Raw genomic sequence first — 24,865 nt, 5'->3', positions numbered from 1 at the left:
TAAGTGGTTGAAACAACCACCAGTCCCTGGCCGTAGGGCCTCACGGTCGTCGTTTGTCCCTGAGTCTGACCCAGTGAAGCCCATGAAGCCTGAACCACCAAAGGCACAGCGGGACAAGCAGAACAAGAAGAAAGTCCCCAAGACCAACGATATTGCGGCGGGACCCGTCCCACCGCTTCATACAAGCTCTGCCTCTGAGGACGAGGTGGAGATTCTGGCGTCCGCTGAGGACCTCGATCTCGCCGGTCCCTCAGACACAATGGATAGCATTTGCACGGGTGCTCCATCGGAGGCAGCAGGTGACCCAGTGGCGTAATCTGCCTTCGCAGTCCTGTCACGCCTTTCACCGACATGGAAAATACCATCCTCCAGTGGAACTGTAGCGATTTCTTCCACCATCTAGCTGAGCTCCGCCAACTTATCAGCCTTCACCCTTTCTTCTGCATTGCTCTGCAGGAAACTTGGTTCCCAGCAATGCGCACCCCCGCCCTCCGTGGCTATCGGGGTTATTATAAGAACCGAGCAGCTTATGAAAGGGTGTCTGGTGGCGTCTGCATCTATGTCCTTAACTCTCTTCACAGCGAGTCAGTCCCTCTACAAACAGCTTTAGAGGCTGTCGCTGTTAGGGTGTGGACGCCGCAGGCTATTACCGTCTGTAGTCTTTACCTTCCACCGGATGGTGATGTCATGCTGCATGTCCTGGCTGCACTGATAGCCCAATTGCCGCCACCTTTCTTGTTACTGGGCGACTTCAACGCCCATAACCCTCTGTGGGGTGGGTCAGTGGCAACAGGTCGAGGTGCCACCATTGAGCATTTATTGGCACAGCTCGATCTTTCGCTTCTAAATGATGGTTCCTTCACACACTTCAGCGTGGCGCTTGGCACGTACTCTGCCATCGACCTTTCGATCTGTAGCCCTCGCCTCTTACCGTCTGTCCAATGGAGTGTGCATGACGACTTGTGTGGCAGTGACCACTTTCCGATCCTTCTGTCACTGCCACCATGTCACTCTTCTGGGCGCCCCAGCAGATGGGCTATGAATAAGGCTGACTGGGACTTGTTTTCCTCCACTGCCACTATTGAGCCTCTCTCTAGTGATGACATTGATGCGGTGGTTCAATCGGTCACTACCGGCATCGTTACTGCCGCCGAATCTGCCAATTCTCATTCTTCTGGGTCCCCTCGGCGGAGGGCTGTGCCTTGGTGGTCGCCTGAGATTGCTGAAGCGATTAAAGATCGCTGGCGGGCGCTCCAGCGTCACAAGCGACATCCCTCCATAGACCACCTTATCGCCTTCAAACGGCTGCGTGCATGGGCCCGCCTCCTTATCCGCCAAGGCAAGGAGGAGTGCTGGGAGCGGTATCTGTCCACCATTGGCATCCATGTCACTCCATCGCAGGTCTGGGCCAAGATTCGACGCATCTACGGCTATCGGACCCCTGTCAGCATCCCTGCACTCTCACTGAATGGAGCAGTTTGTACTGACTCCGACGTCATTGCAAACCGCTTACCAGAGCATTTTGCTATGAGTTCCACTTCTGCGAATTACCCCCAGGCCTTCCGCTCCATTAAAGAGCAGATGGAACGTTGGAGCCTTTCTTTTCGCACCCACACTTCTGAATCCTACAATGCTCCATTCAGTGAGTGGGAATTTCACAGTGCCCTTGCCGCTTGCCCTGATACCGCTCCCGGGCTAGATCGCATCCACTGTCAGATGCTGAAACACCTTTCAGTGGACTGCAAGCGACGCCTCCTCGACCTTTACAACCGTCTCTGGGTCGAGGGTGAGTTTCCGTCGCAATGGCGGGAAAGCATTGTCATCCCCGTTTTGAAACCGGGCAAGAGCCCTTTGGAGTTGGACAGCTACCGCCCCATTAGCCTCACCAATGTTCTTTGCAAGCTTCTCGAACGGATGGTGAGCTGGCGCTTGAATTGGGTACTGGAGTCTCGGGGCCTTCTGGCTCTGTCTCAGGGTGGGTTCCATAAAGGCCGCTCTGCCGCCGACAATCTGATGAGCCTGGAGTCGGCCACCCGTACTGCCTTTGCCCGCCGTCAGCACCTGGTCGCTGTCTTTTTCGACATGCGGAAGGCGTACGATACGACATGGCGTCAACACATCCTCTCTACGCTTCATGGATGGGGTATTCGGAGTCCACTGCTGATCTTTATCAGAAAATTTCTGTCGTATCGTACCTTCCGCGTGCAAGTTGCGGCCTCTCATAGTTCCTCCTGAGTCCAGGAGAACGGGATACCACAGGGATCAGTCCTCAGTGTCTGCCTGTTTTTAATCGCAATAAACGGGCTCGCTGAGGTGGTGGGACATTCAGTCTCCGCTTCCCTGTATGCTGACGACTTCTGCGTTTACTACAGCTCTAGTGGCATTGCAGCTGTAGAACGTCAGCTACAGGGCGCTATCCGCAAGGCGCAGTCTTGGGCTGTAGCGCATGGTTTTCAGTTTTCGGCTGCCAAGACCCGCGTTATGCATTTCTGCCGGTGCGAACAGTCCATCCTGAGCCCCGGCTTTATCTCGACGCCGAATGCCTTGCTGTGGTGGAGACCCACAGGTTTTTGGGTGTAGGTTTAGATGCCCGGTTGACTTGACTGCCTCATATTCGGCAGCTTAAACAGGCGTGTTGGCGGCATCTAAATGCTCTCCGATGCTTGAGCCACACCAGCTGGGGCGCCGACCAATCTACCTTGTTACGGCTGTACCAGGCGTTAATCCAGTCCCGTCTGGATTATGGGAGCCTGGCTTATGGCTCCGCTTCCCCATCTGAGTTGCGGGTACTGGACCCAATACTACACAGCGGGATACGACTTGCCACTGGTGCTTTCCGCACCAGCCCTGTGGACAGCGTGGACTAGTGGACTAGTGGAGGCAGGTGTCCCTCCCCTGCGGTTATGGCGCCAACGTTTGCTGGCCGCTTATGCTGCCCATGTTTTTAGCTTGCCCGGGCATCCAAACTATCGTCTCCTGTTCCCGCAATCGGTCGTCCACCTGCCAGAACGTCGGCCCCGGTCTGGTTGTACGATCGCGGTCCGCGTCAAAGAGCTTCTCTCTGGGCTTAGGGTTTTCACTATTCCACCTCCTTTCCGGGCCACTTTGTGTACACACCCATGGTGTGTTCCTCGCCCTTGCCTTCGGCTTGACTTGGCACAGGGCCCGAAGGACTCAGTCCCTCCAGAGGGCTTCCGCCGCCGCTTTTATTCCATCCTGGCCACGTATCAGGGCTCTGGCATTGTTTACACTGACGGTTCGATGGTTGCTGGTCATGTCGGGTATGCGCTAACTCTAGGGGACCATTCCGAACAATGTTCCTTGCCGGATGGCTGCAGCGTTTCCACTGCTGAGCTGGTTGCCATCTTTCGTGCCCTAGAGTATATCCGCTCCTGCTCAGGTGAGTCCTTCGTTATCTGTAGCGATTCCCTGAGCGGTTTACGAGCTCTCGACCAGTGTTTCCCTCGTTCTCGTCTGGTGATAGCTATCCATGAGTCCCTGCATACTCTTGCCCGTTGCGGCCGCTCTGTGGTCTTTGTGTGGACCCCCGGTCACGTCGGTATCCCGGGCAATGAACGTGTTGACCGCCTGGCCAAACAGGCCACCAGTGAACCCACTCTAGACATTGGCCTTCCAGAGACTGATTTGAGGGCGGTCTTACGCCACAAAGTTATCTCGCTCTGGGACGCTGAATGGCGCGGTCTGACCATCCGTAACAAACTCCATGACGTCAAGGAGACGACGACTGTGTGGCACTCCTCCTTGGGAGTCTCTCGCAAGGAGTCTGTCGTCCTCTGCCGACTGCGTATTGGGCACATGCGGATGACCCACGGCCACGTATTGCGCCGTGAGGACCCCCCCTCTCTGTCGCTGCGGCTCGGCATTGACAGTGGTCCACATTTTGTTGGACTGTCCACTTTTATCTGTGCTCAGGCAGACGTTTGCGCTGCCTGACGCGCTCTCTGCACTTTTACTAGATGACTCTGCCATGGTGGACTTAGTTTTGCGTTTTATTCGGGCAGGGGTTTTTTATCATTTAATATGAGTGTTTATGTTTTATTTTATTGTCTTGTGTTGATTCTGGCCTTTGGCCTACGGTTTTAAACTCAGTTTTTAATGTGTTTTCGGTGGTTGGCTTTTCCTTTTTTTGTTCCTATGGTCGGCCAACCACTGTCTCACTCTGTGTGATTTTATTTCGTTTTGTCTGGTCCTTGTCTACGTTTCTTTTGTTCTGTGTTGTCTGTCTCCTATTCTGTTGAACGTTTTTTATTCTCTGTGGGTGTTTTTAGTATTTGGAAAAAGGGACCGATGACCATCGCAGTCTGGTCCCTTTAATCCCACAAACCAACCAACCAACCAACCTGTGAAACCAGTCATGTGACTTACATGCTAAGCTGCAACCACTGTGCTGCATTCTATGTAGGCATGACAACCAACATGCTGTCTGTCCGCATGAATGGCCACTGACAAACTGTGGCCAAAAAACAAGTGGACCACCCTGTTGCTGAACATGGTGCCAAACATGATATCCCTCATCTCAATGACTGCTTCACAGCCTGTGCCATATGGATCCTTCCCACCAACACCAGCTTTTCTGAATTGCGCAGGTGGGAACTTTCCCTGCAATACATCCTACGTTCCCGTAACCCTCCTGACCTCAACCTTTGTTAGTCACTGTCCTCACCCATCCAGCCCCCTCCATGATCCCATTACAGCACTGCACAGCCGTCATTTCACTGCCACACCAAGTCTTTTAATTTCTTTTTATTTCTCTCCTTTCCACTACTTATCCCCCCTCCCTCCGCACTTTCTCTCCCGCCCTCCGTCTAAACTGCAACACTTCACTGTTCTCCACTCCCACCATACTATCCCTCCCCCTCCCCGCCCCAGCCTCCTCCTTACCCCCACCCAGTCGCCACTCCCATCATGCACTGGTGCCGCTGCTCGCATTGTTTTCTGCTTGCAAAGGCCTTAATGGCCGAAAACTATAATTTTGGAATCTTTTTGTTGTGCCTATTGCGACTCAGCATCTCCGCTATTCTGTGTAAAATTATTCTCTTATTTCATTTGTATGGTCAATTCTAGCACCATCTACCAGCATTCATTCATTTCTTGGATAGTTTAGTCACCACAGTCAGTTTGACATTGGTTCTCTTCGAATAGAAAACAGCACTGTCAAATATGCCTATATGAGATGAAATCTGTATTATATTCAGTCTATGTGCTCACTTTTGTGAGCCTTTTACTAAATTCTGATTTAAATGTAAATATGATATTAATTGAAAATTCTGTATATGGATCATTAATATGCGTACTTACATTAATCTGTATATATTTGTCAGCATTAATTCCTTTGTGCACTTTATACCGCAGCTTCTGTCTGATGACAAAATTTTGAAACAGACAACCTTTAATAAAGAGTTACACAGTCAAGATATTTCCATATTTCAAGTTGTGCCAAATCTGAATGGTTATTTGCCTCTACCATGGATGTATTTCTCCATCAAATAATGGTAATTAAATCATATCTGATTTGATTTACAACTCCTGCCACTACATAGAATATGATCTACACGCCTAATGGGACTACTTTAAAGAGAGAGAGAGAGAGAGAGAGAGAGAGAGAGATTCCATATCAGGTGGTCCATTTACAGAGATTTTCCCCATTTTACTATCCAGAACTTTTGTACAGATGTGCTAAATGAACAGCCAACAAATTTTAGTGCTTCATTAGTAGGAGCCTCTCAAGTGGAGAAGGACAAAATATTGTTTTGATATTTCAAAAATTGCATTGTGACATTCTGTAAGTTTTATTTCATTTGATTCACTATTTCTGCTCCAAGTGGTACTTGGAGACTTCTATGAATTTTGCTATGTAACATTTCTCCCAAGTTTAAGTAGCCCAATGTCTTCACATAGTTGAGTTAGGTGCCTCTCCTTTTGTGACCTTGTTTTGTATTTTGTTTACAAAACCTACTAGTTTCATTAATTTTGGTTTCATAGTTTTTGTAATAGATTGAGACGAAGTTAACCAAAACAAAATTTTCTGCATAAATAAGGGAATTTTGAACCCTCGTATATCATAGGGACACTTGATCCATACTTGCATTAACTATCATTTGGACAAGCATTGTTTATGTACAAAATATTAAATCTTGATGTTATTTAAATTTACCCAGCACAGTTCCCCATGCAAATTAATATTCTGTAGCAACATATTATAAGATCACTCAGTTTGTGGGAAAGTAGTAATAAATACATGCACAAATTCAGTATGTCTTGAATGAAAACTGAAACTTGTTGTTCTATGATTTTTCAATTTTTTAAGTCTGTATTAAACATGGAAAAGGCTAACAAATATCAGCAAAATTAATCAAATTTATATTTGGATGTGAATTTTCACCCTTATGCTTTGCAAAACTGATGGATTCAGCAAGTGAAAAAGATTTTCCAATGCATACTTTTGATAATTTGGATGCACCAAGTCACCATTTACTTCCCTTTAATTCTAGACAAAGCCTGCAGCGGGTTGGAGACACTCGTAAAGAAAAAGATCTGTTGTTGAGTCGTTCCAGCCAAAAGTTCCCTTGCAAGGTAATGTGAGGATGGACATTGTTGTGCAGCAAGCCCACTCCTTTTTTCAGCATTTGAAATGCTCCTTTGAGTTTTTCTAGGGTTTCACAGTATTGTTGTGGGTCGATGGTTTCCCTCTGAGGAAGAAAATGATGCATTCTTGGTCTCAAAACACTGAGGCTATGATTTTTTTGTCTGAAATCGCGGTTTCGAAATTTTTGGCAGAGGAGGAGATGATGTGACACTGTTGTGATGACTGTCTTTTTGTCTCAGGCATGTAGTGAGCCCCCTCATTTCATCTCCAGTCACAATAGAGCTCACAAAATCCTTACCTTCTCACCTGATTTTTCTTGTGCTGCTCTATCAACCGTTTTGGGACCCAGCTTGCGCACAGTTTCTGGTATTTAGTTATTTCTTTGAGTGTCTCTTATAAGAGAGTTCCGTAGAGTTGTGGAAACATTGCAGAAGTTTCATCCACTGTCAAATGGAGGTCTCTGTGCATTAGTTCCTCGATTTTTTTTTTTTCACCATCTCATCGGTCAAAATAGAATCTCTTCCCCTCCTCTGTGTGTCATGGACATTTATTCTGCCTGTACTAAACTCCTTACTCCACTTAAACATGCTCACTCTGTTCATAACACCTTTGCCATAAACTTTTTTGAGTCACGAAAAAATTTCGGTAGTTGTTATTCCTTCACAGGTAGGATTTCTTACTGACAACGTTTTTCATGCAACTGGACAATAATATGTGGGTTTATGTATTACTGTGTTTCTATGTTGCTTGCTCTGGTCAGAGGATACCTGTCTGCCACTCAATGTTGCCACGCCTCGAAAAACAGAAAACCACAGCCCTTTATGGTTACAGTGCACTTGCTTCCTGAACATGCTTCGTATAACATGTGTTCATTATAAAGCCATTTGCTGACAGAATTTGAATCTCTGAAAAGACCATACTGTAACCCATTCTCAGGGAAGAGCATCACTATCAGAAAAAAGGGGAATGGGTTCATGAAATTCTTTTAAATTAGCTAAAAAGTCAGCAAGCATGGGTAATTTGAACAAAAATTATGTTTAAACTGTCAGACTGAATTCTGCAATGAATTGGTTTCTGTTACAGTATCATCCGATAATGATTAGATGAAAACATGTAAAAGGATTAAAAACAGTTTGAATTCTCATGAAGCTTTCCTCCAGCAGAATTTTGTATCTCTGTGTGGGCAACTACATAGCTAAAAAGTTGAAGATGTGCTAATGAGACAGAGACTTTCTGATGAAGTACTTGACTTTTTTTGAGACTGGCAAGTTCTGCAGGTTGCACCCTGGAATAAAGGATTAGGCTTAGATCAGAATTTGTGTTATAAAAGTTCAAAAATTAATCTGATTGTAATTAATCAAATTGAAAGAAGTGATACTTGCTTATCGTCAAAACCAGCATGACCAAGAAATTGATTTTTCTAAATTCTACGAACTCAGCTCAAGATAGTGCTTCCTTGTTGGTTTTTCAGGTATCCACCAGAGTGTTTGCACAATTGATACAAAATGTAAGATTGGTGATTCCTGATAGTATCTTTGATAAGGACTATGAATTTTGGGTGAATTTGACAGAATGCAGAACTAGCAACTCTTTTGCAATTCAGGGGTTTAAAAATCATTTACTGTTGCAATAAATTTTCTATGTTCACCTTCACTCTCATCTATCTCAAATATTATTGACATGAAAGTAAAAAAAAACCAATAGGATTTATTAACAAGATAGTAAACAAGGAAATCACAAGAATAGAGCTTCCTAACCCAATTGCATGAAGGCATCAAACAACTTAAACTTATTATTTTTCCCACCACAGAATTTATGATGACTTTAAGTGCCACTTGAAGAAAACCTTAGTGAATAAAATGACATAAAACATATGGCATGTGCACAACACAAACTGTTCAGCTTACGTGCCTATTTTTGCTGCTCTAACATGATTATTCACTGAATTACAGTATTTCAAATATTAGCAACATTTTACCATTGTTTTCTTTAGCAGTTATTGCTGACAAGGTAATGAAATTTGTGGGCTAGAAATTAGTCTATCTTCCCATGATCAATTAACAAACCTGTACACAAAATTGGAACAAACTCTGATGTGGTGAAATGTGAATCCCATAACCGCTTGACAATAAATCACCCAATTGAAAACCTGCTGACTCAATCTGTATAACAATAAGAGGATGCAATTGCAGTACATAGAACAAGCAAAGAATTAACTAACATCCCGTTATGTGATTCAGTATTTACAGCAGAAACTAATTCTTTTCTAATTCACTTTCAGGCAGCAAGATGACTCACACTTACCTTGGAAAATACATTTGCTTTATGTTTATATACTCTGCGTTGGCCAGTAACCCAGGCAGTGGTTGTCATAGTATTAAAGAACATGTGATAGCTGAACATTTGGCAACAAAGACACCTTACCGGTTTGTGATGAACTCAAACGATAAGCCCATAAACATACCAGGTAAATACTGTCACAGGCATTTAAGTTGCTCTCAAACACTCAGTGCTTCATACACAAGAAAAAAAATTGTGGAAAAGGTTGATTATATCGTTTGTGTATACAATATTTTACACAAATTTTTTTTAATAAAGTGAAAGTCTGGAAGAAGTATATTACTTGGTATGATTTAGTTTATGCCAATATTCGTTTGTTCATTCAATTCAACTTTGAAAATTTGATACAATGCAGCAGTTGTTATTTATATTATCCCAGCTTTTCATTACAGGGTGTGAGCCACAACGTATTTGGTTATTAATACGTCATGGAACACGTTATCCTGGTCGCCAAATGATATTCAAAATGACTACACAGTTGTCAGAATTAAGAGATATCATTGTCATTGGCTATAGGGGAAAAAAAGGTATATTCATTATGCATCATATTTTATTCTCTGGTTCTCCTCTGCGAGAGTAATAAGTAATTATTTCCTTTGCTTGCTGATATATTGTTACATGTGTCATTTTATTAGAATATGGACCAGACCATATTTGTGCAAAGGATATTGGAAGACTGAAAGCATGGAATCTTAATGTACAAGAATCACAAGAAAAACATTTGGCCCATGAAGGAGAAGATGAAATGATAGAATTAGCAGAAAGATTCCAGAACCGATTTCCTAAACTATTTCCTGGACATTTTGACAACAACACCTATAAGGTAAGTTTACCGAATAAATGTTGTGCATACACATATGAATTGTTTCTTCGTGCAAGCTGTAGGAGTGGTTCTTCAGCTATTACTTAACCTTTTTATAAATATTGTTATAACCCTGTACGTAATACTTGAATATGGGCCATGCCACCAGAGGCCACCTGCAGTAGACCACAACTTGTGCACACAGCACAGCATCTAGCACACCGTCTACCATAGCTCTCCTCTTGATAAGCACAGTGCAGCCAGCATTCGCTCTCATATTGTGTTCATATTAGTTATCTGCAACTGCTTGTATCAGTATCTGCATTGTTTCTATGTTTGTCTCTATGTTCTCAGCTGTTTGATTGTATGTGGAAGAAGAATAAACTTTGGTTCATGGTGGCCATTCTGTTGTGTGTGTCTTACTGTGTACTACAACTGGTGACAAGTGGTGTGTTCACTTCTGCATGCCTAATCTATTTGCTTGCTCCTTCAGTTCTACTGACCACAGAAGCATTGCTCTAATCTCTCCTCGATCAGCATCAAGCTCTTATGGTTGCTGTTGTGAACTTGTCAGCCATCTGTTTATCAAATTGCAGATGAACGAAGTGCTCATACTACGAGTGCACACAGGTGCAGTCATGACTTCATTGAACTCACAGACTTTTGCGGATTTTGGATCTCCAGCTTTGTCTCTGGTTACTCGATGTGTGCTGAGTTAGTACAAGCAGCATATTCCAATTTTGGGGCAATTTATGGTTCACACTGTGTATAAATATGTGGTTAGTTCCTGACTTTTTTGATAGTGGATGATACTGGCACTGCAAATTTTGTTCGGTCTTGATGCCTTCAATGTCAAAATTTTCTTTTGCTCATGTTGTTGTCACAATGTTTAGAGCCTGTACCTTTCACTTGATTGTCTCTTGAGACTCAAAATAAGAATAAAAAAATGTTAGGGCGGTTCATAGATTCTGTATGCAAATAATGTTGCCCAGCAACAAGTTTAGAATTCAGTATCAAACACAATAGAGTAATTAAATAGACATAGTAAATGGCGGACTGGTGAAAAATCTACTAGCTGTATCTAATCAGATCTAAAGTCTCGGGTGTCTGGAATATAAGGAGGAATTTAAATTTTGCACCATTTTCTCATATGGCAGTTGGCAGCCATGGTTTTTTCACATTTGTTACCTGTGATCCCTTCCATTAGTAGCCTGATAGCTTTTGTGTGGTGAGCGTTGTTGTTGTTGGGTGCTTATTTTCATCGTGGAGAAGATGAGAACTGAGCAACTTATCCAAGTGATAAAAAGTTATTACAAAAACAGTGAAAGTCCCATGGCAACCATCAGTGAATTGCACGTGATACTCGGACATAATGCTTGTCCAATAAAATCATCAGTTTGATAGTTCATCCAGAAGTTCAAGACCCCTGAGTTCTGTTTCAAATATTAAGAAAACAGGACAACCACATTCTGTTCAAACATAAGAAAACATTGCTACCATGCAATGTGACCGTAAGCCCCAAAAAATTGGCTTGCCGACAAGCTCAACAATTAAATTTATCACTAAGTTCATTGCGTGAAATCTGAAAAAGCATGTGAACAAGATTCAACTTGCACAAGAGTTGAACCCTGCAGACCATGGAAAGAGACATCCATTTGCTCAGTGGGTCTTGGATTGAAAAGTGAAGAACGAGAACTTCACAAAAAGAATAATTTTCACAGAAGTAGTGCACTTTCATTTCAGTGGATACGCCAATAAGCAGAACTGCAGAATTTGAGGTAAAAAAAATTCGCAAGTGACTGTGGAAGATGAGATGCATCCACAACATATGACTGTGTGATGTGGGTTCTGGGCAGGAGCAGCAATCAGCCCATACTTTTTTGAAAATGGTGAGGGAGCTCCTGTCACTATGAACAGCAACCATTATGGAAATATGCTTTCTGATTGGTTTTTGCCTCTTATTGATGAAAATGATGATTTTTTTGTTTCAACAAGATGGTGTGGCATGTCACATGTCCTGTGAAACAATTGCTCTGCTGCATGAAACGTTTCCTCAAAAAATTATCTCTTTGCATGGTAACCAGGAATGGCCTGCCAGATCATGCGATCTTACGGCTTGTGACTTCTTTTTTGTGGGGATTTGTGAAATCAAAAGTGCATGTGGACAGACCACAAACAGTACACCAATTGAAGGATGAAATTAAAATTAATGGCATCCAACCAGATGTTTGTGAATATGTCATCGTTAACTTCAATGAACGTTTAGTTGTCGCTGTGCAGTGTTGGGTCATCATATGGAGGATGTAATTTTTCGAATATAAATGGGAGAAGTTACTTAATGTGTTCGAAAAAAAATTACATTTTAATAAATTTTGTATTTTCTACAGTACTTTAATACTCGTCCCTACTTCCTGGACAATCTCTAGTTCGAGCCCTGATACAGTGGTTGGAAACTCATTATAAATTTTAAATAAATCTGATAACACTGCAAAATTACTTAGAATGCATGAATTAACTGTGCAAATATGTTCTGTATTCAGATCAACGCTATATGCAATAAAATAAAGTCAGTCCAGCACCCAATGACATTATCCTAAGTTTCAACGGCTGTAAAATGTTCAGAGACAATCTCAGCTGTTTACTCCAATTCTTAACCACCCCTACAGATGTAAATCCCTAGATCAGTGAACCACTGACGAAATTGTTGTAAGTGTTGATTGCCGTCTCGAAAAACTACTAAGTCCACGAAATAAGACATCTAAATCACTGCCCAAAGTACCACAGATCCTGCCTAATTAAATAAAAATCCAGAATGCAGTAAAATTAAAGCATTGCTTTGAACCATCACTCAAATTATTACCACCACAATTAGGGCCTATTGTATGAACATCACTGACTGGAGGTCAATTCTGATGTTAGTTCAGAAATTGAACTCTGTCATATAACACTAAACGTGGATCCACCAAAGAAAGTTCAGTGTTGATTTAAGTTCGAAATGTGTGTGGTAACACCACTGAAATCAGCTAGTGACATGATTTTCACACTTATCTCCAGACATTAATCATACATCATGGATACACAGTGTGTGTAATCAAAGGTGTCATGTTATAAAGATGGAGGAAAGTAAACAGCAAAAGAAGAAATCTTAAAGCTATACCACGTATAAAAAAGATTTGTGGTTGAATATTATATTGGACCAATATAAATACACAGTAGAATGCAAAAGAAGCTGATAAAGTTGCTATGGCCAACAAGAAAGAGGTTTAACTGTTTTTATGCAGATACATTGTTAGTAAATTCTACACTCATTCCATTGTGACTCCTGTTGCTTCATTTCTTGTCAGTACTGGAATTTCTTCTTAGACAGATTTTCGTATCGAATTTACAAGGTGTACAACTTTGCTTCCGCCGTTTGCCGATAGGTGGCGACAACGGTAAGTAGCAGTCGAAAGAAATAGATCACAGACATCAGGCAGTTAGCTTGAACCTTAGGCAACATAACCTCATTCAAACATTAGTCAGTTGTGTCTGGGCCATAAAGTTGTTCTTGATTGAAAATGTCAGTTTACAAGCCTAACTCTCGTCATTTGTGCGAGGTGTCACTGTTTTGTTTCAGTGTGAAGAAAACAGTGGCTGAGTCTCATAGAATGCTCTCAACTATGTATGGTAAGGACGCTATTAGTGAAAGAATGTGGTGTGAGTGGTTTCAATGCATCAAGAACAGTGGTTTTAACATCATAGATGGTTCAAATGGCTCTGAGCACTATGGGACTTAACTTCTAAGGTCATCAGTCCCCTAGAACTTAGAACTACTTAAACCTAACTAACCTAAGGACATCACACACATCCATGCCCGAGGCAGGATTCGACCCTGCGACCGTAGCGGTCGCGCGGCTCCAGACTGTAGTGCCTAGAACCGCTCGGCCACCCTGGCTGGCTTAACATCATAGACTGGCCAGTCATAGACTGGCATAGTACTGGAGGAGAGAATGTTTTCGAAGATGCAGAATTGGAGACACTGCTGAGTGAAGACTCACGTCAGACTCGAGAAGAATTGGCAGGATTAGTGGGAGTGATCCAGCAAGCCATTTCAAAACATCTCAAGGCTATGGGCATAATTCAGAAACAAGGAACTTGGGTCCCTTGTGAGCTGAAACCAAGAGACGTTGAACGGCATTTGTGTGTTTGTGAACAGTTGCTTAAATGGCAAAAACGGAAGGGATTTCTGCATCGCATTGTGTCCGGGGACGAAAAATGGGTTGATTATGATAACCCTAAATGCAAAAATCATGGGGATATCCCAACCATGCTTCCATGTCGATGGCCAAACCGAATATTCACAGCTCCAAGATCATGCTATGTATTTGGTGAGCCCAGCTCAGCGTCGTGTACTATGAAGTGTTAAAACCAAGTGAAACATTCACAGGTGCTCATTATCGAATGCAATTAATGTGTTTGAGCAGAGCATTAAAAGACAAATGGCCGCAATACAGTGAGAGGCACAATAAAGTGATTTTGCAGCACGACAAAACTCGATCCCAAGTTGCAAAAAAGGTCAAAACGTACTTGGAAACGTTAAAATGGGAAGTCCTACCCCACCCGCCGTATTCTCCAGATATTGCTCCCTCTGACTATGACCTCTTTAGATCAGTGGCGAATGGCCTGGCTGACCAACACTTCTGATCTCATGAAGAAGTCACAAATTGGATCGATTCATGGATCACTTCAAAAGATAAACAATTTTTTTGATGCAGGATTTGTACACTGCCTGAAAGATGGGAGAAAGTAGTGGCCAGCGATGGAAAATACTTTGAATGATACATGTGTAACCAATTTGTTTCATTAAAGCTTCAAATGTTGGGGAAAAATCTGCGGAAGCGAAGTTGTACACCTTGTTTATGTCGTGCTTTGTAAATACTTTAATAGACTCTAATTAAGCTTAGTGCCAGAGGCTGCTCGTATGTTTAATTAAAACAGCTCTGCATTTTCGTAACCATGATGTTTCATGGGGATATGGGTACAGTCAAATGCACCTAAATCATCAGGTAAATGCGCTACCAATGATTTAAAGGAAGGTGAGGACAATTTTACTGCAAGTTCGAGATGGTTGGATAGCTGGAAGAAATGATATGGCATAAGGCAGAATGAATTTGCAGTGAAAAACTTTCAGCAGATTCTCAGAGACTGTTACACAATTTTGTGAGAAATTAAGAAAAATGATACGTGAAGAAAATCGTATTCCTCATCAACTGTGACAAAATAGGGCTAAATTATAAAATGCTTCCATCTAAAACTCTAGCCTCAAAAGAAGAAAAGGCTGCCTCAGGCTACAAAAACATAAAAAGAGGTTAACAGTTCTTGCTAAATTGAATGCAAGTGGAGACCATACACTGAAACTGCTGGTAATAGGGAAGCTTTAAAAATATCACTGCTCTTGCTCTGCCTGTTACATATGTCCGCCAAAAATCTGCTTGGATGGACAAAAATATTTTCGAGAAGTGGTTTTTCAGGGATATTGTTCCGGAGACCAAAAGAAACATAAAGAAAAAGTGCTTGCCTTCCAAAGTAGTCTCAATGCTTGACAATGCTGGATCACATCCTGATGAGGAAGAATTACAATGTGACAGTATTCATGCACTGTTGTTACCTCCTAATGTGCGGAGTGTAATACACCTATGAACCAAGGCGTTGTACAATGCTTGTAAGAAAGGTATCATCGTCTGCTTCAGGCGCTTTTACAAACGACAGACGTGAAAGAACCATCAAAGAATTTTGGAATAAAAAATCTCAATTGCAGAATTAATTAATGTCAATGACTCGTTTTTCACTTTTGGGGCATTATCAGATTGTCTACAAAAAGAACAAACCAAACAATTAAATACACTCCTGGAAATTGAAATAAGAACACCGTGAATTCATTGTCCCAGGAAGGGGAAACTTTATTGACACATTCCTGGGGTCAGATACATCACATGATCACACTGACAGAACCACAGGCACACAGACACAGGCAACAGAGTATGCACAATGTCGGCACTAGTACAGTGTATATCCACCTTTCGCAGCAATGCAGGCTGCTATTCTCCCATGGAGACGATCGTAGAGATGCTGGATGTAGTCCTGTGGAACGGCTTGCCATGCCATTTCCACCTGGCGCCTCAGTTGGACCAGTGTTCGTGCTGGACGTGCAGACCGCGTGAGACGACGCTTCATCCAGTCCCAAACATGCTCAATGGGGGACAGATCCGGAGATCTTGGTGGCCAGGGTAGTTGACTTACACCTTCTAGAGCACGTTGGGTGGCACGGGATACATGCGGACGTGCATTGTCCTGTTGGAACAGCAAGTTCCCTTGCCGGTCTAGGAATGGTAGAACGATGGGTTCGATGACGGTTTGGATGTACCGTGTACTATTCAGTGTCCCCTCGACGATCACCAGTGGTGTACGGCCAGTGTAGGAGATCGCTCCCCACACCATGATGCCGGGTGTTGGGGCCCTGTGTGCCTCGGTCGTATGCAGTCCTGATTGTGGCGCTCACCTGCACGGCGCCAAACACGCATACGACCATCATTGGCACCAAGGCAGAAGCGACTCTCATCGCTGAAGACGACACGTCTCCATTCGTCCCTCCATTCACGCCTGTCGCGACACCACTGGAGGTGGGCTGCACGATGTTGGGGCGTGAGCGGAAGACGGCCTAACGGTGTGCGGGACCGTAGCCCAGCTTCATGGAGACGGTTGCGAATGGTCCTCGCCGATACCCCAGGAGCAACAGTGTCCCTAATTTGCTGGGAAGTGGCGGTGCGGTCCCCTACGGCACTGCGTAGGATCCTACGGTCTTGGCGTGCATCCGTGCGTTGCTGCGGTCCAGTCCCAGGTCGACGGGCACGTGCACCTTCCGCCGACCACTGGCGACAACATTGATGTACTGTGGAGACCTCACGCCCCACGTGTTGAGCAATTCGGCGGTACGTCCACCCGGCCTCCCGCATGCCCACTATACACCCTCGCTCAAAGTCCGTCAACTGCACATACGGTTCACGTCCACGCTGTCGCGGCATGCTACCAGTGTTAAAGACTGCGATGGAGCTCTGTATGCCACGGCAAACTGGCTGACACTGACGGCGGCGGTGCACAAATGCTGCGCAGCTAGCGCCATTCGACGCCCAACACCGCGGTTCCTGGTGTGTCCGCTGTGCCGTGCGTGTGATCATTACTTGTACAGCCCTCTCGCAGTGTCCGGAGCAAGTATGGTGGGTCTGACACACCGGTGTCAATGTGTTCTTTTTTCCATTTCCAGGAGTGTACAAATGGAGGAAAAGTGCACGGTCCATATCTTGCACGAGTATGTAGACAACGTGAACTAAAAGTGATAAAAGCTTACGTAAAAGTATTTGGACAAGTGACTCATCAGTCATAAAGCCACATAAATGTAAAATAGCAAAAGTAGCTGGATACGTGACCCACCAGTCATAAAACCACATGTTATGTAAAATAGACACCAAGGCAACCAGATACATAATCCATTTGTCATGAAACATCTAAATCATGCAGTGGACCTAGTGAAAGTAGAAAAACAGTCAGAATAACACCAAGAAAGTAGAAATATGTGTTGAAAAAATTTTCCACGGTTATTGTATGTCACCTTGAGCACACCATCCAGCTAAGCCATGGCAGTATAAGATTGGGTTACACTTACAAAACTGCAGTACAAGCCACATATGGCACTATCTGTGTTGGTGCGCACAAAAATGTTATTATGGCAAATGGAGATATAGGTGCCGCGTGTAGTGGGGCAAGAAGTACCCAGTCGGTGCGTGTGATCTCTTTAAGGCATGTTTTCGAACAACAAAAGCGCATAAAACTAGTAAGTAAAATGCATATAAGGAAACCAATACAAACACATAAAACTCTAAAATAAAATAAAAATATAACTGTTCCCATATAAAGTGTAGGTAAAATGATGACTTGAAAAACATGTCATTAAAACTCCGTCACAGAGAGTAAAATAAAAATTTTTAGAGTACATTCATAACATAAGCATTCTGAATCGATAAAACTTCAAGATATCAGGATCCAGGGCACTCTGAAGCATCGCAAACAAGAGACAAAAATATTCTTAGTCATTAAAATAAAGAAACGGAGCTATAAAAAGTAAAGAGCCAAAGCCATCTAGAACGAAGCCATTAAAAATCCCCTCTTAAAATATGGCTCCCCTAACTTTATATGCAATAAACCAACAGATTGAGAGTGATGCTATTGACACAAAATGAACATTGCAGCAACATTCAGAACACTGGTAACATTGTACCATAATATATTTGATTATTGCTAATCAGTTGATGATTCAGCAACCTGTCCTTTTCAGTAGCAAGATGTTTAATAATTTCCAGCTCCTCTTGTAGATTCAACTTCTCCCCCTTCTGAGCAAGGTGTAGTATACTCAGGTTTTCTAGTGTGGGGGACTGGTGCCCACTGGACTTAAGAGATCCCAGCAAATGCGGAATTTTGTTTAATATGACCTTTCTTAATTAACAAGTGCTCCCTGAATCTCGTTTTGAACCTTCTATTGAAATTTATTACCAGTAGTGTAAACAAGACACAAATCCTGTTTTTTAAAAAGTTTAGCTAAATCATAAGAGAGCTTCCCCAAGAACGGGATCTTCACAAATTTAGCCGGCCGAAGTGGCCGTGCGGTTCTAGGCGCTGCAGTCTGGAACCGCGGGACCGCTACGGTCGCAGGTTCGAATCCTGCCTCGGGCATGGGTGTGTGTGATGTCCTTAGGTTATTTAGGTTTAACTAGTTCTAAGTTCTAGGGGACTAATGACCTCAGAAGTTGAGTCCCATAGTGCTCAGAGCCATTTGAACCATTTTTCTTCACAAATTTGGAGCTCGAAAACTGAGACGGGAAGACCTTTGTGCTCTGCTACTGGTATTTTCTCTTTATACAGCGTATCAAAATTTGCAGGACTGTGCGCGTTATTTACAGTGATGTATTTCAAATTTGCCAACTCTCCTTCTGTTGACAATTGCTTGAGTGATATCTCGGTAATGCAGTGCACCATAGATTTGAAAAACTTAATTTGTATAGATGAGGGTGATAAAAGGAAGTGTGGATTATAGAATCACTAATTATCGGTTTTCAGTAGATGTCAAACTGAATAGTTCCCCCAACAAGCTGAAGGTGCAAGTGCAAGTAGTTAAGCATCCCGTTATGGTCCATCACTTTGTGAGTGAACATAATCTTGTTGTGTGAGGCCTTGAATACATAAGCTAGAAACGTAATATTAGAAATGGGGACATTGAAGACAATAACAATGTCTTCTACATACCGATGATAAAATAGTACCTGCTAAGAAAGATCAGTATTCTGTCTAAAATATTTAGATTTCAGATGATTAACAAAAATATCTGTGAGAGACTGTGCTAAACAATTGCCCATAACTAGGCCATCAGTCTGTTTCTAATACCAACTATTAAAAGTGAAATAATTGTAGGACGTAAGCATCCTAAGTAACATCGTTGACTCTTCTATTTTGTCCGAGCTACCCTCTCAAGGAAGTTTATTGTATTCGAACTGAGAATATGTTCAAGGAGTCTACAGCAAACTGATGTTAAAGTTATTGGTCTGAAATTCAGCAGGTCTGTTCTTTTACCCTTTTTATATGCAGGAGTCACCAGTGTGTGTGTGTGTGTGTGTGTGTGTGTGTGTGTGTGTGTGTGTGTGTGTGTCCCTTCCACTAGGCAAGAGATGCGCAATAAATGGAAGCTAAATAAGGGGACAATGCTATAGATACTCTTTATAAAACTGAATTGAGATTTCATCAGGACCTGGAAACTTATTTGCTTCGAATGCTTTCAATTGTTTATCTATACTATGGCTGCTTATTACTATGTCATCTGGAACAACAGTATGATTGTACGATTCTCATGCACGAACAATTTCTTAAGTACAAAATTTAAAACTTCAGCTTTACTTTTGCTGTCTGCTACTGCCACACCAAGCTGGTCAACGAGTGACTGGATAGAGGTTTTAGACCCACTGAGCAATTTTACATAGGATCAGAATTTTCTTGAGTTGTCGGTGAGGTCTATTGCAAGTATAACAGTGGTAGTTGTCGTAAGCTTAACGGATTGACCTTTTTACAGATGCATGGATCTCCACTAACTTTTGCCTGTTGTCATTTGTGCATTCTCTTTTGAATCCACAGTATAGAAACCTTTGTTTCCTCAGCATTTTTTGAATTTCATTGTTAAATCACTGTAGGTCTTATCCTTCTTTAGTCAGCTCTGCCCATATTTCTACAGACTATGATTTACAATCCATTCAGACTTTGTCCATGATTCCTCTGCTCCATCGTACTGGAACTCAGTGATGTCAGTTCATTGTTTTAAGTGGGATGTTAACAACTGTCCATCTGCTCTTTCTAGCAGAAATACTCTCCTATACTTTATAGGGCGAGAAAAGAGCTCTGACAGTTGGTGCACGTGCTTTGCGCATCCGCAACGGCTTTTGTTTATGTTACCGTGGCAATGTCCCAGTGCTGCCATAATGCTGGACAATTGCTGCTTTCAGTCAGATGCGCCACGTGCTACATCCAGGTTTGTATGTATACGTGTGCATTCTGCTACTTCTGTGAGTTTCTTGCCATATGTATAAGTGGAAAAATGTGTGTAAGTGGAAAATGGCTGCCTGTAGTACAGAGAAGAGGGCTTTTGGGAAAGGAGCTACACTGAAACGCAAATTTATATATAGATTGCATGTTTACTTTGAAAGGGAAAGGGACAATTATGGTTCTTTCATACCAGTGAGTAAAATGATTGACAGAGTGGCAGAAGCATTGAACATCTCTACAGCGACAGTGAAGAGAGTCACAAATGATAAAGAGGCTCCCGATTTAGCTGGGAGCCATGTCATTGTTATGCCTGGAAAGTCAAGGAAGAGGTCATGTTGTGTGACTGAAACAGACAACTTCAACAAAAGTGCTATCAGGCAACACCTATATGCGTACTACAGCAGAATGGAGTATCTGACACTTAAAAAGTTGATGGCATCACTGTCGAACCGTGGTTTGTTCACAGGCAGAACAAGAAGTCTTTCCATTATTTTGAAAAAACAAATTGTCTTCCGTTTAAGTTCTCAGGATGAAAGGTATTAATGGAACGCGGAGACGTTGTAGCATGGAGATGTTGGTCCCTGCTCGAGTTGCTTGGAGCAGATCCGGAAAATGTAATATGGATTGACAAAATATGGGTTAACGTGCATCATGAACATTCTATTGCACTGACAGTGAGACGTGTCACGGAACTATGGGTGTGCCAACTGGTAAGGGAGGGGAATTATAGTTCATGCTGGCTCTATGAACAGTTTTGTGCCCAGTGCTATGATGATGTTTCAGTAAAAAAAAAATAAAAAAATAAAAATAAAAACTATCTACCATGAGGAGATGAATGTAGACACATTCAAATACTGGTTTGTTACTCGTTCACTACCAAACACCAGTTCTGGTAGTGTTTTTGTAATGGACAATACACTGTACCTTTCTGTACAATTAAATAAGGCACCAACGGCTGCTGCAAGGAGAGATGAAATAGTCAGCTGGTTGAAATATAATAAAATAGGCTTCAAACAGAATATGTGGATCAGTGAAATGATAAAAGCCACAGAAGACGAATCATGTGATTGATACGTTAGAAGATAACCAAGACCACAAAGTTATATGTCTTTCACCATACCAGTGCCATTACGACATAATTGAACTCATCTGGGCTCAAATAAAAGCAGATGTTGCAGAGCAAAACAAAACCTTTATGTTACGAGACACAGAGAGGCTGATAAATGAGGCTGTCATATGAATAACGCCTGAAAATTGGAAGAATGTCATGCACCACATGTGGGAAGAGATTACACAGTCAAACATAGAAGAAGGTGTAAGAGAGATGATGAGGACAGCAGCAGCAAAGATACTGAAGACTATGTGGTCATGGCAAGAGATGACCAATCAGATGACGATGATCTTGGGGTTTCCATTCTCCCACAAAAAAATAGGGGTAACATCCTTATTCGATATTTTACAAATAACATTTGTGAAATTTGCTTTACCTTGTTAATGTTGAAAATCTGATTGTGTGTAATTTTTATTTTGGCTGGAACCATAGTCATGGTACTTTTTTTAATGATGTTACTCTGCCGTTTGATGGTAATAATTTTTATTTTATTGTTATACGATCCAAAGTTCAGCCATAGACCATTTTCAAGTACAATAACTTATTTATATGTTAAAATATATCAGACTGGTGTGAAATACAGCGACTCTGAATCATATAACAATAAAATAAAAATTGTTGCAGTCAAATAGCTGCAACATCATTAAAGAAAATATTAGTGTGTTGTTTGTGTAAGGTGACAAACACTGGTAGCGTATGTGAAATAATATTCCATCAAGGAACACGTTGGTCAGCAGAATGCTGCTGCTACAGGAATGCTGCAATGAATGACACAGCATTGTTAGGTTCTGAAGGAGCCGAGTGTTGGCACATGCCAAAGGGTGGGATGGGAAGGTCTGTCACCCATATCAGATACTGGCAACTGCGCTGCCAGCTGTCAGAGCTCTTTTCTCAACATATGGAGTATAGGCTTTTTCACTGATTTGTTAACTTTTTCACTGATTTATTAACTTTAGTAAGCAAAGTTGCTATGATAATGTCAGGGTCACTAATCATTGTGTCTATACTGAGGCCATCAGTTAGGTCAGGCCTCTTTGTTGCTACAAGACCTAAAATATTTCCATTGCATGTGTGCTGCTGAAGACAGTTTTTGAGGAGAAATGCATTCAAAAGAACTTCACAGCGATGTTTATCTGTACCCTCTGTAATGAATTCATATATTGTCCCCTGCCCACTCCTCTAATATAGAGTGCCTAGGAAGCTGTTTTCTCAGATCGCTAGACAAAATTCAAGCAAATTGTGTTAATGGAATTTATTACAGTAAGTTAAATTGACAATACTTTACTTTGCGTATTCACAAAGGAGTGTTGCAAGCAAATGGCAACTGCAAATAATCAGTATCCTTTGGTAAATACAATTTCATTGAAAGCAAAGCAATAAAGTTCATAAATCACTGCTGGGAACGGCTCGTCTTCCACTCCCTGTGGCTAGGCGGCACGCACTTATATTCTCTTCATGTAGAGGCCCCTCCTGTCTTGGTGTCATCCTAGAGAGGGGTTCGTAGTGTATTATTGGCTGACGTCATCTCACAGCCCTCACTGCTCTTCTGTTCTAGATTGTCGTGCCAGTGCTTGTCATTACACTGGAACACCATAAATGTTCCCATATATACTCGGTAAATTAAAGTCACCTCTAACTAATATTGCGTCATCTGGGTATTTCCACGTTGCTGACAGTAGACTTTTTATTAGAGACTCTACTCTCATCACAATGGAACCAGGTGGCTGGTAGAAAACATCCACCAATTAACTTGCTTTCACGTAGACCTGTTGTAAGTGACCAAATAACTTTACTGTCACACTCAAATTCAACCTCAGTAGAGACAATATTTTTTGTCAACTGCAATGAATACATCCCCTCTTATGTTGTCTAATCTGTCTTCTTGCTATGCATTCCATGAATTGTTAAATGTCTTGGAGGTTTCTACTTTGGATTTCATCCATCTCTCAGTTGTGAGAATAGTTTGAGTGCGAGAAGTTTCTGGAGGGCGGTAAATTCAGAAATATTTTTGTAGTTTTCTGATAATATATTGACAGTCACAATGTCTTTATTCTCAGAGTGCTGTCTGATTTTGCAACCTATGAGTCACCTGGTGAGTGTTCATCAGAAAACCTCAACCTACTGCATAGCCTGAAAATCCCCTATGTGCTCTCCGTAAGTACTCTGCTACCCGAGTAGCTGCGTTCTTTGTGTGGTGCACTGCTGACTTATCAAGAGGGTTCCTACAATTCCTTGGCCAATAACTGCTAACTGCTGAATGGTATTTTTGTCCAAGTGAAATCTCATTAAACTCGAAAAATGGGTTCATCCTTTGTCATCATCAGCAGACACATCGGAATACTCGGACATTTGTAAAGTAAACAGAAGGTAATAATATAATTCAGTTACATTAGCAAACAGAATGCTGCCCACCTAAATGGTTTAGAATGCTCGGAAAAATGAATGTACAGTACATAGTGTTGTTATAATTTTCTTTATAATCAGTGTAAGAAAGATGGTAGTATCAGTTGGGGAAAGAGATTCCACAAACTGACCTAAGTTTGAACTTGTTATCCTCTGCACCTGGCGCCACAGTGTTACCTCTCAGCTACTGAGACATTATAACATGTATCCCCTGAAACACCTTACTTGCATATGTTTCACACTTTTTCCCACCATCATTGTCTACACTTTGTTTCTATCCCACTGACACCTTCTCCTCTCCCTTCCACCATCACTGTTTCCCTGCTTTGCACTTTCAGCACAGAAAAACACAAATTTCCTTGCATGCCAAAATTCTTGCTGAGGAAGGCAGAATGAGGGTTCAGCCAGCTGGTTCCCCACCTTTCAGTCAAAGCCTTTTAACAAGGAACATAATTTTTCCCTGTTACAGCAGGGTGTGCTGCTTATGTAAAACAAATTCTGTAACTCAGTGAAGTTTTTACAGTTTATATACTTCAACAAATTCACATACTTTGACACATATCAACAACAAATAATGTGCGCATAATAAGGTTAACACAAAATAGCCTCTAATCCAATGCAAGTTCACATTACACTAGTTTACACAAAAATGCACAACATTTTTAGGCTACATCTACCGTATACCAAACAATGCAGGGTTTGATTAGCAAGTAAAAGAATTTCATAGGATAAAATTATTTTTCGTGAGATGCTGATGCCACCAGATAACTAATAACTTACAAAATATAGATAGAAAATAATTGCAGAAAATTTATTATATTCTAGATGTGTTAAACTGACACTGAAATTATAAAATCTGAAATATGGAAATTGGAGTGATTGAGAGTATCTTGTTGGCTATCAACAAAAGTAACCAAACAAGTGCCAAATTAATGTTCCATGAAGTGAAAAACACTCATTTAATTTTGATGATGACATCTGTAGA

The 24,865-nt window shown here is 42.1% G+C and overlaps 1 protein-coding gene across 1 annotated transcript in view; it reads left to right on the top strand.

Moving 5' to 3' along the window:
• LOC126478724 (multiple inositol polyphosphate phosphatase 1) overlaps positions 1-24,865 on the top strand; it is a 213,510-nt gene that overhangs the window by 53,483 nt on the left and 135,162 nt on the right. The window contains 3 exon segments of the mRNA XM_050103725.1: positions 8,889-9,074; positions 9,340-9,474; positions 9,583-9,770. Coding sequence (XP_049959682.1) covers positions 8,897-9,074; positions 9,340-9,474; positions 9,583-9,770 — 501 coding nt within the window. The 5' untranslated portion in view covers positions 8,889-8,896.

This window comes from Schistocerca serialis, chromosome 1 (genome assembly GCF_023864345.2).
Source record: "Schistocerca serialis cubense isolate TAMUIC-IGC-003099 chromosome 1, iqSchSeri2.2, whole genome shotgun sequence".
NCBI classification, from domain to species: Eukaryota; Metazoa; Arthropoda; class Insecta; order Orthoptera; family Acrididae; genus Schistocerca; species Schistocerca serialis.
This window is presented reverse-complemented; position numbering and strand designations above follow the sequence as displayed.